Here is an 18407-nt window from a genome sequence, read left to right on the forward strand (position 1 = left end):
ATTTACCACTCTTTTCTTCACTCTCCTCGCCCAGTCACAAGCCCTTGCTCACAACCTCATCCTCACCATGGTGCTTCCCACCACAGAGCCTTGGGCATGCTGTCTTCTTTGCTTGAATCTCTTTCTTTCCCAACTAATCTTCTACTTCTCTCACAAATCTCACTCCATCAGCAATCCCTTAGAAAAAACCTCCCCAATTTTCCAGTTTAGGTCAGATCATTCCGACAAATGTCCTTGTAGAACTGTGTTGCTTTCTTTTAAAACCTTTATCCCTGACTATAATTATATTGTTGCTGTTTAGTCGCTAAGTCGTGTCAAACTCTTTTGTGACCCTATGGACTGTAGCCCACCAGGCTCCTCTGTCCATGGGATTTTCCAGGAAAGAATACTGGAATGGGTTGCCATTTCCTTCTCCAGGGGATCTTCCTAACCCAGGGATTGAATCCATGTCTCCTGCTTGGCAGGTGGATTCTTAACTGCTGAGACAATATATCCATTCATTTGGTTATTTGACCAAAAGCTGCCTTTCCCATTTCCTGGAAGCTCCATGAGAATACAGAAAGTATCTATTCTGTTCTTTTGCTCACAAGTGTTCACTCCCTAATACACTGACTTGAACAGAGAAGTATTCAGTACTTATTTTTGAAGTGACTGAATGAATCAAACTGGAATAATTATTCTCCAATCATATTCCTCAGGTTTCCTGCCCCTAAGCTTTTGAACTACAAAACAACAGTACCGACATGGTTCCAAGAGCAAATGCCTTTTCTTTTGACCATTTATTATTATTTAATAGTTTTTTTTGTAGGAAGCAAAAAGGTTCTAAAACTGTTAAATTCAACTTGTTTTTTTACTTCCCCCATCCCTTGCTCAGTAAGTTATAATGAAGAAAAATATATATCAGTAGCATTATTATTTTTCTGCCTTTCTACAGGGTTAAAATTAACTTTTTATAGACTGCAGCATTCAGTGGGGTGTGAGACAGTTAATTTGAGAGAGGTGTTGGATGGATCAGTGGTTGTGCATAACATGGGTTGAACAAAACACTTGAGGATAAGGGGAACATTGTTAAAAACCTTGTCACTGTTCACAAAAGGAAACTGAAAAAAAAAAAAATTTGTATAAATCCCCACAGAACTTAAGCAACCAGTAATTGGTTGTGACTTTTCAATGCTTAACAAAAGAAAACAAAGGTCAACTGGATTTCCAAAGGGAGGAGTTTCCTTTTCATGCTCCCCAAGCCAATCTATAAGTTTTGATTCTGTACTAATGGGCCCAGTTCCACCATGAAGCCAGTGTTCCTCTTTCTTCTCCCACTATATATATTGGTATAGACACTCCAGGGGCCTCCACATGTGGGTAGAGAATGGCTGGGAATTTCTGGAAATCAATGCAATTTAATTAAGTTCTTCAAATATTTTTGAGTGTCTATTATGTCCTGGGTTTCCTATGAGGTACTAGAGATTCAAAGGTGAAGAAGATATCCTTCTTGCTGTGAAAGAGCTCACAGCTTGGTGGAATAAGTGGAAATAGTCAAACAGCATTCTTAGGTAAGACAGACTATGAAGACAGAGCTTTAAAACGAAGTGCTGGGAGCATACGAGAGAGAGACAGAGGGGTGTGTTGTCATCGTGGGGCTTCTGGTGGTGGGTGGAAACTAGGCTGGGTTTGGAGCGCTGTGGCTGTTTTCCCAGCACCCATCTACCTCACCTCTCCCTTAATGGGTGACAATGGTTCTTGTGATATACTAAAATCAAAGAAGAAAGAGATGTCCAATTACATGTGAATTAAGAAAAATTAAAAGAACACAGAAATAAAGTTTAAGTTAATTTTTACACATCTGATTTCCCTCTCATTGCAAAATGTACAGACTAGTATTCAGATTCCCAAGTGACTAAAATGAAAGCAAACTACATCTATAAGATGATATGGAAGATAAGAAGAAAAAAGAGCCTTGATACCTGGATACTGGTCAGAGTCGTGTACTGGTAAGCCTTGACCACCAGATAGTTTGCTTCCAGGTCTATCAGTCCCAGGATCATGTATTTCCACCATCTTCGTCGTAAAATTGCCAGGAGGTTTTCTTCCCCTGCATTACAAAGTTAAAAAGAAATGGATTACGTTCTGAACACACTAAGAAACTCTATTTAGAGGATGGTTGGATGCTATCACCGACTCAATGGATGTGAGTTTGAGCAAACTCTGGGAGACGGTGAAGGACAGGGAAGCCTGGCATGCTGCAGTCCATGGGGTCACAAAGAGTCAGACGTGACTTAGCAACTAAGCAACAAAAAAAGCATTATAGTATTATATATATATTTTTTTACCATACCTTATCAAATGTTTAATTAAACAAATACATGAGCGTGTTAAAGAATGACGTTTTTACTTAGTTTACTAGACTTCACGGTAGATTTCAGCCCTTCAAATTAGCTCCTATCCCAGAACAAGACAGTTTTTAGTTCATGATGTGAACTAATTTTCTCGTGAACATTTGAAAAAAAAAATTTCTCATAAACATTTCAGAAAAAATTAGGTCAAGTAAAATGAAAAGGAAAAGTACTCAGAAAGGCTGCATAAACACATGAAACCCAAATCATCCGAAATGTCTGGATTGTGGTAAACTAGACAAAAACAGAAAGAGGTGGTCAAGTGGAGAAAAGCCTGCGCTCCGCTGCAGACCTACAGTCAGGCTCCAGGACGCAACAAGGAGGGCTTGCTCAGCTCTGAAGCTTAGACTCAGGTGGTGTGTGGGTGATGGGAAGACAGAGGAAGCTGGGGGTCACTCATGGATGAAGAAGAGCGCCATGGGCCTTGGCTTCAATGCTGCCGGCAACTGCAACCTTCACATCTTGCTTAAGCTGGTGGCATCAAAACAGTCTCTGAGCTGCTTAGTTCATCATCCTTATTCTTACATGTTTCAGGCCTGAAACATAACTTTTCTCAAAGTAGGGCAACATGTTATTAATAATTATAGCTTTCTGGGGCCAACTTGTGAGGTATTCTTAGAAGAATATTTGCGTTTTGTGGAATACGCAAAAACCCTGAGTGAATGGTGATTCTTGATGCCAAAGAAACAACCTGAATATCTGGCCCACAGTATGCTTTCTCTTTGACTTCTTTGGTGGCTTAGTGATAAAAAGTCCGCCTGGCAATGCAGGAGACGCAGGTTCAGTCCCTGGATTGGGAACAGGCCCTGCAGAAGGAAATGGCAACCTGCTTCTACATTCTTACCTGGCCTGCGACAGAGGAGCCTGGCGGGCTACAGTCCATGAGGTAGCAAAAGAGTTGGACATGACTTAGCTACTCAACAACAACAACATGCTTTCTTTTGCTTTTCCAAATGTGAACTCCCCTACAGGGACTATTCTTATGCCAGCCTTCAAATGAAGAAGCAGCCTAGACTCCACCACCAGGAAGCCTTCCTGGATCTCTCACTTTGATCTTCCAAGGCTCAGTTAGGTTTCCTTGCTATGGGTTCCTTTAACACTCTTTCTTATGCCACAGATACAGTATTATCTTCCTGTATTATAATAGTCTGTTTTCTATTGACTATTCTATTTCTGACATTCTATTTCTAATGACTCTGTTACTCATTAGATTATTAATAATTTGAAGACAGTGGCACTGTCTTGGTCACCACTCTAAGACCCAATGGTGCATGGTCAGTAGTCAATAAATAATACAGTGTCTATGAACACATTTCATGTTCCATAATCTCTGCAATGTTAAATAACATGGAAATTGAAATTTTTAATTTTTAAAATATGTATTCTATAAACTTTCATGCTCCAGACAATGAAAATTGTTTTCTAGTTAGAATGTAGACAACAGCTGACATAAATTAATTTGGTGACCATTTTACACATTAATACTCCATAGATAGGACATAAAAAGGTCAATGGCATATTGAGCCACAAAGCTGCAATTCTAAGGTCACAAGTCATTGTCCCAGTTAATTTATACGATGAACAGAGAATTGCTAAACTCAGAGCACACCAGACACATTTCAATATGCGACATTGAAAATCTAGGTCACGGTGCTGTTTGTTTCACCAATCAATACATATTCAAAGTGATAAAGATTCAAAGGGATGATTCATTTCTTGCTGTTCTGTTGAAGAAGTTCGCAAGCAAAACACTAAACAAATGCTCCCAATTGTTTCATTTGAGCACCTGAAAGTGTACAACATGCTTGCTTAGCAAAATTATCCAGGAAGTCAAGAAAGCACTTTTTATTTTTGGCTGAGCAAAAAATGCAACCCTCAAAAGGACTGCTTAGGGATTTATCTACATGACTGTCATTAACACTGATGAACGATAGGTCATTAAAATTCTTTCTAGAATAATGAAGATATATTCTTAAGAGCCTTTGTGCCAAAGTGCTTTCTAAACTTCACGAAATGGGGCCATCCATAAAAACACTTGCACAACTGGTAGTATGTTAACATTTTGAAGAAAAAAAGAATTTAAAAAAATTAACTAGGAGGAGTAATAAAATCTATGGGTGGGAACTTTAGAAGTATAATTTGGCATTTAAATGGGTTCTGTTATTATTATCAGTATGTTCAAATATAAATAAAAAGCACAGAAAATAAGGTAATCTTCAACCTGATTTAATCCGTGTTAAATGCTGCCATGTTTGTTTCAGAATTTTTTTTTTTTTGAGAAAGGAAATGCTGAAATGATGAAACTGAAGTCCCCTTTCTGCTCCTGCCAGATTCCATTCCCTTCCCTCCTTTCTTAAATTTCCATCTTGATATTGTTGCATATCCTTCATGTTTCTGTTATACATTTTCTACACGTGCATGTATTTCTCAAATAATTTTATGTATTTATTTTTGGCTGTGCTGGGTCTTCGTTGCAGCTCGGACTCTCCCCTCGCTGCAGCAAGTAGGTGCTTCTCTTCACTTGTGGTGCGCAGGCTTCTCATTGTGGTGGTTTCTCCAGTTGCAGCTCCCAGGCTTTAGAGAACAGGCTCAACAGCTGTGGTGCACAGGCTGAGCTGCTCCACCACGTGTGGGCTCTTCCTGGACCAGGGATCCAGCCTGTGTCTCCTGCACTTGTAGGCAGATTCTTTACCACTGAGCCGCTGGGAAAGCCCTACATATGTTTGTGTATTTAAGTGAAAGTTTACTGTATGTACCGTACATGTCATCCTTCTAGGGTTCTTTAAACTCAACATTTTTCTAGAAATATACCCCTATCTTTTATGTAGAGAATAAATGTAATATCTTTCAAATATATATACATAATCATATATAATATCATATATATGTCATGTATATGACATATATAAATCATATGCAATAATAATAGATATATTTTATGAATATGCCACAATTTATCCAGTCTCCCACTGATAGACACCTAAGTTGCTTCCAATTTTTCTCTAAAGAACATCCTTGTACATATGTATGCCTATAATTGGCTTAGAGTTTAATTTTGTTTTCATTCTCTTTCTAAAGAAATGTGGAGTATGCAAGTGTTCACAAACGTGTAAAACATAAAGGTCCCCTCCTAATTAAGTAATGCAGCATTCTGGCAACAATAATTATGGCAATACTTGAGAATAGACAGAGAAATTATTAAACAGTTTTGGTCATGTGAGTCATACCTTACTTCACTAAGCATCAACAGAATGATCAATGTGTGTTTTTTTTTTTTCATTTTTATGACAAATACTTATATGAGGCTATGTATCAGGCAGTGTCTATGCACTTTACAAATATTAATTTACTTAATCCTTATGATAACCCTGTATGCTAGGTATTTCTATTAACTTTACTTACAGATGACATACTGGGACCTGGAGGAGCTAAGTCACTTGCTGGAAAGTTCACACAGATGAGCCAGAATTTGAACTCAGGACAATCTGGCATTAGGTTTCATACTCACTGGTCCTGCACAATTTTGCCTCACTGGCTTGTCATTACGGCACTGTCCCCAGGAGTCATTCATTTCTCTTAAAGGAGCTATCATGACCTGTTTGTCCAATCGCTCCTGCAGGGTGACCCGCAGCCAACTCCAGGGGAGGGCCCGTCAGCCTGAAGCCGACGTGCATGGCGCCCCCTGGCGTTGCCGGGGCCCAGCGGCCCAGCCCTGGGTCCACTCCTGAAGCTGCTTCCGGATGCGCATGTGTCCCATCACCATCAGTTCAGTACCAAAACGCTGATGCCTCCCTGTCTAAATGCACGACAGACTTTCCCTTGTGAAATGTAAAATAAGGCTTTAAATCAAATTTATGATTTAACAAAGTCTAACGATAAAAATTACTGTTACATGCTGTCCTGCTAGTTGAAGCCTCGGGCATAATAACAACGGTGGCACATGGAGTGGGGCGAGCGTGGCGGTGGTTAATAAATGCTGAATGAAGCAAGAGGAAACCCCTGTGCAAACAACTGCCACGTTCACGGCAGCGACTGGAAAACAGAAGGGCCTTGATTCATAGGACTCTTGCTCACCCCCAGTGGTGGTCTGAGCAGAGAATAAAATGATTGCGAGACAGCATCCGAGGTGAATTCGCAAAGGGAACAAGAAGCTTCATTATTCTCGGGGCTGCATTTTCATTAAGGGCTTTCATGGGTGGTGTGATCCTGCATGGTATTTTTCTGCAAGAACAGAACTCAGCACTCACTGCACAGAGGGTCCACAGCGAGAGTGACACCCCTGCACAGGGGGAGAGACCCCTGCCTGAATGAACCCCTCCTCGGATCACGGCTTGAGGCCATAATGCCATCTTCTTTTAGCAGAACTCCAAGGGACGAGGTTAAATATTCATCAGCGAATTTGAAAAAAGGAATGACTAACGATGGAAGTTTCAATTACTCACCTTTAAAAGCTGAAATTTAGTATTAGGATGTAGAATTCAAAACCATTTTCCTTCGTCAGAAAGGTGAACCAAATAAATGGGCTAATAATAAGGAAATGGAAATAGTTCACAAAAAGAACTGTAACCAATCGAACTTTCTATTGTGAATCAGAGGGTAGGGATGGACTATAAAAAAGACAAATAATGAAAGATAAAGAACATTACAGCATACTAACACATATATACGGAATTTAGAAAGATGGTAACGATAACCCTATATGCAAAACAGAAAAAGAAACACAGAAGTACAGAACAGACTTTTGAACTCCGTGGGAGAAGGTGAGGGTGGGATGTTTTAAAAAGAACAGCATGTATATTATCTGTGGTGAATCAGATCACTAGCCCAGGTGGGATGCATGAGACGAGTGCTCGGGCCTGGTGCACTGGGAGGACCCAGAGGAGTCGGGTGGAGAGGGAGGTGGGAGGGGGGATCGGGATGGGGAATACGTGTAACTCAATGGCTGATTCGTGTCAATGTATGACAAAACCCCCCAAAAAAAAAAAAAAAAAAAAAAGACAAATAATGAACATTTAATTTTGTTTTGCATTGTTTTATTCATATTTACTCTTAGAGTCAGACAGTGAGATTAACAAGAGAATAGAAGGCCATCCTTTACTGTTTAAGCATAATAGCAAACAGACCTTGGTTTGGCCTCTGATGTTCATTAGTAGTATAAGTTGGTTAATGGCTCTGAGCCTTAATTCCTCTATTGTAAAATGGGGACTGTCACAAAAATTTAATAGGGCATTGTAGATTAAAAGCAGTATGAGTGTCATATTTAAGCTAATATTTAATGCCAGGTATGTGCACAAGATGAGGTAGCAAGTAGTGGAGTCCTGGAATCCCTGAATCCTTAACCAGTCACACACCGCACACGTGCTCAGCACGTGTGATGGAGACTGCATGGAGGAAGCCCAGGAAAGTGAACTCTCTTCATGTCTCATTAAGGCTTTGGCTGCACATCCTCTGTCTCTTACTCTTGTGATTGTGATGGATCACACTGCAGCCAACATATGATGCTCGTTTGTCCAGGCTAGAGGCAGGCTGAGGGCTATGTCCTTGACCTTGATGCCTCTCCTCCGGGCCAGATCCTCGTCGTGGCCCTCTGGATCTCACTACTTGATCTGGGAATGGAGGCCATGTGAACATACCCTTCCCTTGAACTAGACCTGACTTTGTTTTCTGTGATGCTAGTGCACCTTTCCAGGGTAGGGGGTCTCTCAAGAGGTGTTTCCAAGGTGTTCCAAGGTGACCACATTGTCTGCCCATGACAAGCAAAACATAGAAGAGGAAGCCACACTAAAGGACTCAAAAAGAAAGCCGAGAGGAGAAGAGACACGGCCTCAGTTCCCACTTAACTCTTTCCACGTCCCTCTCACCCAAGCTCCCACTTAGTCTGAACGTCCCAGGCTAAACGCTCCCTCCCATGTGAAGCTTCCCCAGGTGCTCTGCTCCCCGCCTCAGCACTTATTTCTCTTTTTCACATATCTTCAACTATGCCTAGCAGAGTGATTTAGACAAATTATTACTCAATGTAACACCTTGTTATCAAGGTAAGATATCTGAATAACACCCTTAAAATCGACTCAATCATCTGGCTGTTTTCTCAGAAATGCCTAACAAGGGTTTGGAAAAATATCTAAAAGCAACTAAAAATGAATCATAATCACATAAGGTTCTGGTGGCCGTGACTTTAAAAGTCACATGTGTGTAAAAATGATTGCATACAGGATAGGCTTCTTAACAGAAGTAAGTTTATTTTATTTTTTTCAAAGTTACCTTTTTGCATCGATGAGTAAAACAAAGTATTCTAGCTCTAATTACAAACACAAACCTTTCTGATGCAAAAACATGTACACATGGTGATATGAAAATCTCAACTTCTCAACATGTATCTTTCTATGTATATTACCCTTTTAAACATGAAACAGAACTCTTAAATCTTAGCAACCTTTTTTCTGTTTTTTTTGAAGCTGTCATCTTTTATGAAGCTAAGACACACAATTATACGTGGCATACATATACCCTACATCCTTTGAAATAGAAAACATTCCTGTGTTCTTGATATATCATAGGAGAAAAAAACACAATTGCTAATATTTTATTCTTCATAATAATAAAAGGCAGTATGAGTGTGCCTTACATTGATAGTTAGTCTACTTAGATTTTACCATAAAGGCAATTATAACAAATGGATAAACAAAGAGCTTTTCTGAAAGTTCGGGACATCTAAAACCACATACATGAAAACTGCACACTGACTATTAAACTCTGTTGACTAAAAGCTAGGTATTACAAGTTTCTCTACCTCTTAAGGAAAATAATGTGTGAGATCCAAACAACTCCCCCAAAGTTCATTCAGAATTGAAAAACTAGATATACATTTAGAGCATCCATTTAGTATTCTTAGAACACACTGTAAAGAATACAACCACTTGCATGGCTAGACACTGTCACTATTGATCACTGGAAGAGGAACCTGAAATGTTAAAGATGTTCAGTTGTTGCATGATCAAATACAAACCAATACTATTGTCCCATAGTAGGGGCATAGCAGGCTTTGGGTCACGCCTAGTGACTACAGACTCAGATCTAGTGGGCTAGAGACTCTGTCAAATGGGCAGTCAATCATGCCTACATAATGGAGCTCCAATTAAAACCCAAACAGAGGTTCCAGTGAGTTTCCACGATTGGTGATATTTTGTCCATATTGTCACACACAGGTGCTGGGAAAGGAACATGGCTCATCTCCATTGGCAGAAGACCATGGAAGCCCTGGACTTGGTACTTCTTTAGGACTCTGTCCCTTGGTTGATTCTAAAGTGTATCCTTTTCCTGTCCTAACTATAACCATGAATGTAATAGCTTTCAGGGAGTTCTGTGGGGCTTAGTAAATTTCTGAAACTGGCAGCGGTTTGGGGGACCACAGTTCCATCTGTGAACTTGCAGCTGGCCTCAGGAGTGAGGGTGTTCTTGTGTGGACTCTAAACTTTCTCGTTTGGACTAAACTCTCACACTGGTGTGAGGTAAGCGTGGTGTTGAGGCCGTGCCCCTAAAACTTTGCACTCGGTTTTCCTCAAACACAGCTAAAATTGTCCCTCATTTGCTCAAGAACTTGAGTACAGTATTTGGCATGTCTCAACAAAACCAGAACCCAGAACCCTTCAGGTCTGAATTCAAATTAAAACAAGTGTCTTTCCAGGTGATTTTAAACAATGTATGTGATTAGTTGTGGCCTTGAAAGAGTATTACAACTTTGCACTTTTAACCTACATTTTCCATCATTATAAAGATATCACTTACAATGGGAAATACTGTTCATCAGCTCAAAATGGTTAATGATAGGTTGGCTGTATGTGTGTGGGGGGAGGAGAGGTAGGGGATGCTTTGATTTGAAATTATTTAAAGCAGTCATAATGAAATGATGGACAAATATAAATCTATTTTCCTGTGGCGAGTCCTCAGAGAGGAAAATGTATTTGTCCTTTTTAATGACAAGACTATTTTCCTTTTCTTCATCCCATTTTGTGAAAAGTGACCCTATTTGCCTTCTGAAGGTTTCCAGTAATTGGCTCTGATGCCTCCCGACATTAGCAGATGAATCTGTCAGCTCTGTGAATTTTGTTTTGAACAAAGAGCTGTGCAGTGGCTAATGACACACGATGTGAGGCGGGGAGGCCAGAGCAGCCTTGCCTCCGGACTCCTGCCACTCGCTGAGCATATTCAAAAGACAGTGTGACAGAAGGTGCCAAGCTGAACTCTCGAGAGCTGACCTTGAGCTCTGACATGAGAGCATCTGTCATGATGGACACAGGTTAGACCCAACATGGGAAATTAGCAAGAGGAGCATCAGTGGGCCAGAAGCCTGGCTAAGCAGAAAACTGGCGGCCTCCCCTTTCCTGTCCGTGCTCCCATCTCCCATCCCAAATGTCAAGCACAGATCTACCAAAGCCACTTCTGCTACCTGACATTTATTTTTCATTGAACACCATTTGTCAGGACAAGGCCAGAGGCACCATATACTTACTCTCTCATTTAACTGCCACACTCTATTGTAGGTTAAAAGCGTGGCATCAGAGAGACTTGTGTTAAAGTACTGACTCTGTCACTTAACCTTGAGAAAGTTTACTCATTTACAAAAGGGGAAGAACACTACTTAGTTTAAAGTGTTGCCGTACCAATTAAATGAGAAAATGTATATAACGTTTCTGGCTTCCAGTAAATACTTAGTAAATGACAGTTATGCTATTAACAGCCTTATGAAGAAGCCTTATGATTTCAGATCATGAAATCGGGTTTTGAAGGCGTTTAAGCAATTTGTCCAAGGTCTGTCCTGATTTTTACTGCAAAGCATTCACTATTCTAATAAAGATACTTTTTGCTTACAAGGTATGTTTAATGCAAAAAATCAGAAATGTCTTTTATTTATATAATCTTTCTGAAATTAAGTTCAGTAGAAACAGGCAGCGTCTTCCAAGCAATGCAATAATGGTACGCAATGTATACTTTAAAAATACATAGAATACACATACATATGTTTTGAAATATATTTCCATCTGAAATATTGAAGAATATGTTCATGGAATTAAAGAATTTCCACTCTACTAACCTAATGGAAATGAGCACCATAGCACCCAGATTATCATCTTAAAAGTTTCCACCAAAAGAAATAATAATCTTGAAGAAATGATCAATTGCAGATCTGGGTCAGGAAATGTAATACAAGTCAAACCTGGAACATTTCCTTATACATAAGAGCAAGGAAGCAATAAAAAACTACTTGAGTTGTGTCAGAGGGACTCAGAGGCCAACTTGAAGTGTCTTTCATATAAAAATAATGGAAATGGACTGAAATGCATCAGATACATTTAAATCTATGAGTTCATAAAGAATCCAAAAGCAACAGCAATAACAGGAATCACAACCAAACAAATTTAAAAAACTAACTGGTCACTATTGGAAGATAGTAGTAAACCAACTCATTATTTTGAAGATTGGTAAAGGAAAAGAATCAAGTTTTCTGCTCAAGGATTCTTATATGAAAAATGCCACTAGGTAGCTAATATTTAATAGATGAAGGGAGATTGTTCTTTATGGTATTACTCTAGCTAATGAAGAGGAAATAAGAGAATTAGAATACCATTGTTTTTGTACTCTTTAATGAACTAATGGATATATGCCTTGAAGGTTAAGCTACTGGCATTTTAAAGAAAGAGGCAATGAACATTTCATGTACTTCCAGATAGAGGAACAAAACACTACCTATGGGGGAAAAAAAAAAGAAACCAAACCTGATCGAGTCTCAGGACTTAACTATTACCAATTTCTCAAATATAGAGGTCACAAAAGTATGTGTTGACACCGCTATATTTAAAATGGATAAGCAACAAGGACCTACTGTGTAGCACATGGAACTCTGCTTAGTGTTATGTGGCAGCCTGGATGGGAAGGGAGTTTGGATACATGTATATGTTAGCTGAATCCCTTCACTGTTCATCTGAAACTATCACAACATTGTCAATCGGCTATACCCCAAAACAAAACAAACAGTTACACACATATGTGTTGAATTGCTCTAGAAACATTCAATTAGCAAAAGTCCATATTGAAGGTGGGAGGAGAAGGGGACGACAGAGGATGAGATGGTTGGATGCCATCACCAACTCAATGGACATGAGTTGAGTAAACTCGGAGTTGGTGATGGACAGGGAGGTCTAGGGTGCTGCAGTCCATGGGGTCACAAAGAGTTGGACACGACTGAGCAAACTGAACTGAACTGACACTGTGGCATATACTGTAGGAGAGTTTACTCAGTTTGGCCTGGAGGATGGCAGGGACAGCAGCAACTGAGAATTTGTCACAAATGCAGACTCTCAGGCCAACCTGAGACTCAGAATCAGCATTTGATCAATTGCCCAGGCAATTTGTATGCCTCATAGTCTGCGAAGCAGTGATTGTGTGGGCCACATGATTCTCAAACAAATAAATTGTAATTAAAATGAAGTCTGTAGGTTAAAAGAACTCAAGAAAAATATCAATCACATGCAATTTGCAGACCTTATTTGCATCCTGATGCAAACAAACTGTATATCTATTAGACCATTAGAAATGTGAACACTGACAGGATATTTAGAATTACTGCTAATTTTAAATATGATCATGATATCATGCTTATGTTATTTGTAAGCTTTTATCTTTTGTAAACACATACTGAAATAGTCAGAGATGAACTGATATAATATCTGAGATTTAATTTAAAATCATATAGGAAATGGGAAGTGGCACGGGTTAGGGATAAAATAAGCCTGACTATGAGTTGAAATTTGTTGAATCTGATATACGAGCTCATAGGTGTTCATTATTCTATACTACCTTCCTATATGTTTGAAAATTTTCATAATAAGAAAGATATAAAGAGAAGTTCCACTGTGAAGAGTTTAGCTGGTAGAGTAGCACTGGCTGAATGTCTGATTATCAACGGTGTCTGTGTGCCTGTAGGCCTTTAAAGCATGTTACTGGTGTAGTCATATTCCCCTTACAGTGTCTTTGAGTTGCAAGTGGTATTATCCTCTTTGACAGTCAGAGAATGCAGAAGTTGGCATTCTGTTTCTTTCATGTCCTCATTTCAGTCTGGGAGGTCAGGAAGAACACTTGGTGACTCGCCCAGCTGAGGTTCTGACAAACACTTAATAGCTAGCTGCTGCTGCTGCTAAGTTGCTTCAGTCGTGGCCGACTCTATGTGACCCCATAGACGGCAGCCCACCAGGCTCCCCTGTCCCTGGGATTCTCCAGGCAAGAACACTGGAGTGGGTTGCCATTTCCTTCTCCAGTGCTAAGCTTGTTCATTTCCCTGTGTTCTGTGTTTGTGGCAGCGACGCCCTTGTGCTCGTGGCCAAGATGTTCCCTGGCCTTGTTGCTTCCTTCACAGACAAAGTCTGTCTTGGTTTGGACCCCCAAAACCCTCCTAGGGAATCTTTTGTTGGTGCAATGTAGCATCTGTACCAACCACTGAAGCTTTGTCGAGTTACTGATGGAGAAGCCACGCCTCTCAGGGTTGGGGGCGCTGTGTTCAGGCAGATAGATGCTGCAAAAGTGGAGGCCCCTGAGTGAAGTAACATCAGACACAATTCTAAGAGATGGCACTGTGACTAACAAGAACCAGGAGAGGAAACAATGGCAAAAAATAATCTAATGTCCATACCAAGCAAAGCCTCCTGTGTCTTTTGGCAAACACATTCAGAGCCACAGATATCAATCAGTTATTTCAGGTCATAGTGCAGGGAGGCTCCAGACCATGTCACCATCCTTAACCACAGACATAGGTCTGGATTAAGCCATTTGACAAGGCTAAAATATTTGGACCCCAAAAAACAACGGGATAGCCAGTGATTCAGTTGTTTCTGCGTGTGTGCTAAGTCGTCCCTTTAGTCATGTCTGACGCTTTGTGACCCTATGGACTGTAGCCCACCAGGTTCCTCAGTCCATGGGATTCTCCAGGCATGAATACTGGAATGGATTGCCATGCCCTCCTCCAGGGGACTTCCTGACCTAAAGATCAAACCTCTGCCTCCTGCATTGCAGGCACATTCTTTACCGCTGAGCTACCGAGGAAGCCCTCAGTTGTTTCTAAGATTATATAAATGTTTACTTCTTGATGAGATTGGATTTTTACCATCTCTACCCACTACATCCCTCCTATCAGCTTTTCTAGTCTGGCTCCTAACCTTGAGGGCACAGTAGAATCACTTAGGGAGCTTTTAAAATTGCCAGTTTCTGGGCTCTACCTCAGTAATTCTCACTCAGCAGGTCTGGGTAGGGTCCAGGAATCTGCATTTTAAAATGCTTCCCAGAGGCTTCAGTGCTTCTTGTCACTGATTCCATTACCTGTTAGCAATCTTGATCTAAACTAATACATAAACTGACCTACTCTTCCCTGAGGCATTTAATCTCCTAGGCCAACTACCTGGTCAGCTGGTGACCAGAACCAAATGACAGGGTGGCTCTCTGATGTCCGTTCTAAATCTATCGACCCCAGGGGAATGGAGGGGCTGTTAATGGATAAATGGAGCTTTGTCCTAAACCCTATCTTCTAAGAGAAACAGCCCCAATTTCACCCATATTGACTTTTCCTATGAATTCTTACAGGCCTTATGCATAGTTCTATTGATTTGAGAACTTATATCATTTCTCATATTTTTAAATTTTGCAAGTGTGTATTTTTCCTGTCCTGAGATAGCATTAAACTTAGAGAGAGCAAAGCCTCCATTTTGTACTTTTCTTTTTTCCTGCTACATACATTATTGTCTGCTTGACGAATATTATTAACTTTCTATTACAATCCAATCCTGAAATATATATATTCTAGAGCTATTCCATAGGACCTAAAACCTCTATCTTGATTATCTTCTATTATTTTAGGATGATTTTAACTTTCCACAAATTTATTCATTTATTTATTGTGTGTCAACTATGGCACTAGTGACTCAGTTTGTATGCACTGCCAATGTTGATAAAACCTAATAATCCAAGTTAAAATTCATACACATGTATACTTCTGAGGAATAGGTCAATTTTACCATATAATATTTTTTACAAAACTCCACAACAAATACAAACCCTAATGACCCCATACTAATTGTCTTGCTTGAAAACTGTTTCTGTTCTTGGATATGTGTTCATCCAATGAATGTAAACCTCTGTGAGTTTAAAGAATAGTGTCTATGAATGTGTTCCAGAAACCACAGGCTATGCAATAGCTTTTAAAATGGTGTTCCATTGGGACTTCCTAGGACACCGAGAAATAGTAAGAGCTTAAAAGTGAATAAAAGAAAACTCAGATTTCCAACCAGTCTGGATCAGAAGTAGGAAGCTTAGGCTAAATTAGCACCCCTAATGTAAATCTGGAAGATAATTCACGCAAGTAGCCCCTATTCACGCAAGTAGTCCTATCAACCTTGCTTTCTTCACTTTTCAAATCTTGGATCATATTCAAGACCAAATGTGGCGTCATCATCCTCCACACCCACCAAACCCAGTCTATTTTTAGATCTGACTTCAACTGAAACAGAGACATCTTTTGTGAAGGTTACGGAGGTTGTCTGAAGGCTGCCTGAAGGTTGAGGGTATTCACTGGGCTGAGACATGAAGATGCTAACACAGCTAACCTCTCTGGAGGAAACTTGACCGTGAACAGGCACAGTGTCAAAGGGCATTTAGAGTGTTTCTTCCCACTGGTCATCTGAGCGCACCAGGCTGGTAAGCACCCTTCCTCCATTCTCCTTACTTAACCATTTTTCTGAGAGACCTCTGCCACTCTCATTTCTTCCTTGGTAATGGAAACTTAGACCCACCAATTGACTGATATAACTGCACCCAAATCCCAAGACTAGCATTCTATTTGAGAATAAAATTTGGGCCATCTGTCCAGTCTGTGGACCTGCCGTCTGTATCCTGCCATCTGTCCTACAAGCTCCATCCAGGGCAGGAAAAACTAGGCTTTTCTCTTGTCATCTCCGTGCTGCTCCAAGCATGAAGCTGACCTTAGCAAGTAAACAGATAAATAAATAATGCTTCAGGAAAGCAACAGAAAGAAAAATTTCCAAGAGAGGAAGTTATTACACTGACCTTGCAGTATCCTACCAGAGTTTAAATTAAGGCCCACTGTGATGTCACTGCTATACTTTTGCACCTGAGGTCAGGAGTGGAAAAAGCAGACAGGCACAGGTTCAGCAAGGAATATTTCAAACGCTGAGTTAGGATGAGATGATTCTTTTTCAGTGATCGTTTTTTTTTTTTTTCTCCGTGTGGTAAAGTATACATAAAATTGACCATTTTAACTGTTATAAGTGTACAGTTCAGTGGCACTAAGTACATTCACACTGTTGTGTACCCATCACCACCACTCACCTCCAGAACTTTTTCATCAACCCATTCTGAAACTCTACCCCTGTTTAATAGTGATTCCCATTTCCCTCTTCCGCTGGCCACTGGTAATCACTGTTCTATTTCCTGTCTTTATGGATTTGACTACTTAGGTTCCTCATATAAATAGAATCATACATTATTTGTTCTTTTGTGTCTTATTTCTTTCAGCATAACATTTTCAAGGTTTGTCCCTGTTGTATTAATAGAAAGTACCTGAACTTCATTTCTTTTGAAGGCTGAGTAAAATTTCATTATGTGTATGTTCCACACTTTATCCATTCATCTGTCAGTGGACCCTTGGGTTGGGTCCACCTTTTGGTTATTGTGAATAATGCTGCTGTGAACATTGGTTACAAGTATATGCTCAAGTCCCTGCTTTTATTCTTTTGGATATATATGAGGAAGTGGAATTGAGGTAATGATTTTTTATAAATTCTCGACTCATTAATCAAGTTATGTAATGAAAAAGCTACTACAGAAAACTCTTTTCATGATTGTTTTGGCCCTTCTTTGTAGTCATCAACATTGGGTCTTTGAAATCACTGAGTCCTCAGGCCAGTTAGATAATCATTCAATTCTTATCACTTTGGAATTTAACTCAGTTTAAGAGCAGTCTATGTGAATGAGGATAGGCATGAGAGTGGGACTTACACATTATTACATTCAAGTTCTATGGGAATCCTGGATAGCTGCTATTTTGGGATTAAACTAAAGTTCACATATAAAACCACTTCACTCTTTATAAAATTTGAAATTTTGCTGTGATTTATGTCGGAGAGTGTTTTGCCTATGTTCTCCTCTAGGAGTTTCATAGTTTCTGGTCTTACATTTAGATCTTTAATCCATTTTGAGTTTATTTTTGTGTATGGTGTTAGAAAGTGTTCTAGTTTCATTCTTTTACAAATGGATGACCAGTTTTCCCAGCACCACTTGTTAAAGAGGTTGTCTTTTTTCCATTGTATATTCTTGCCTCCTTTGTCGAAGATTAGGTGTCCATAGGTATGTGGACTTATCTCTGGGCTTTCTATTTTGTTCCATTGATCTATATTTCTGTCTTTGTGCCAGTACCATACTGTCTTGATGACTGTGGCTTTGTAGTAGAGCCTAAAGTCAGGCAGGTTGATTCCTCCAGTTCCCTTCTTCTTTCTCAAGATTGCTTTGGCTATTTGAGGTTTTTTGTATTTCCATACAAATTGTGAAATTATTTGTTCTAGTTCTGTGAAGAATACCGTTGGTAGCTTGATGGGGATTGCATTGAATCTATAGATTGCTTTGGGTAGAATAGCCATTTTGACAATATTGATTCTTCCAATCCATGAACATGGTATATTTCTCCATTTATTTGTGTCCTCTTTGATTTCTTTCATCAGTGTATTACAGTTTTCTATGTATAGGTCTTTTGTTTCTTTAGGTAGATATAGTACTAAGTATTTTATTCTTTTTGTTGCAATGGTATTGCAATGGTATTGCTTCCTTAATTTCTGTTTCTGTTTTCTCATTGTTAGTGTATAGGAATGCAAGGGATTTCTCTGTGTTAATTTTATATCCTGCAACTTTACTATATTCACTGATTAGCTCTAGCAATTTTCTGGTAGAGTCTTTAGGGTTTTC

General features: G+C 39.7%; 1 protein-coding gene across 2 annotated transcripts in view; it reads right to left on the minus strand.

Moving 5' to 3' along the window:
• Positions 1 to 18407, minus strand: part of SLC35F1 (solute carrier family 35 member F1) — a 400589-nt gene that overhangs the window by 82837 nt on the left and 299345 nt on the right. For both annotated transcript variants that reach the window (XM_065911395.1, XM_065911396.1), the window contains exon 3: positions 1962 to 2089. In XM_065911395.1, the coding sequence (XP_065767467.1) occupies positions 1962 to 2089 (128 nt within the window). The remainder of the gene's footprint in view (positions 1 to 1961; positions 2090 to 18407) is intronic.

Source organism: Muntiacus reevesi, chromosome 19 (genome assembly GCF_963930625.1).
Source record: "Muntiacus reevesi chromosome 19, mMunRee1.1, whole genome shotgun sequence".
NCBI classification, from domain to species: Eukaryota; Metazoa; Chordata; class Mammalia; order Artiodactyla; family Cervidae; genus Muntiacus; species Muntiacus reevesi.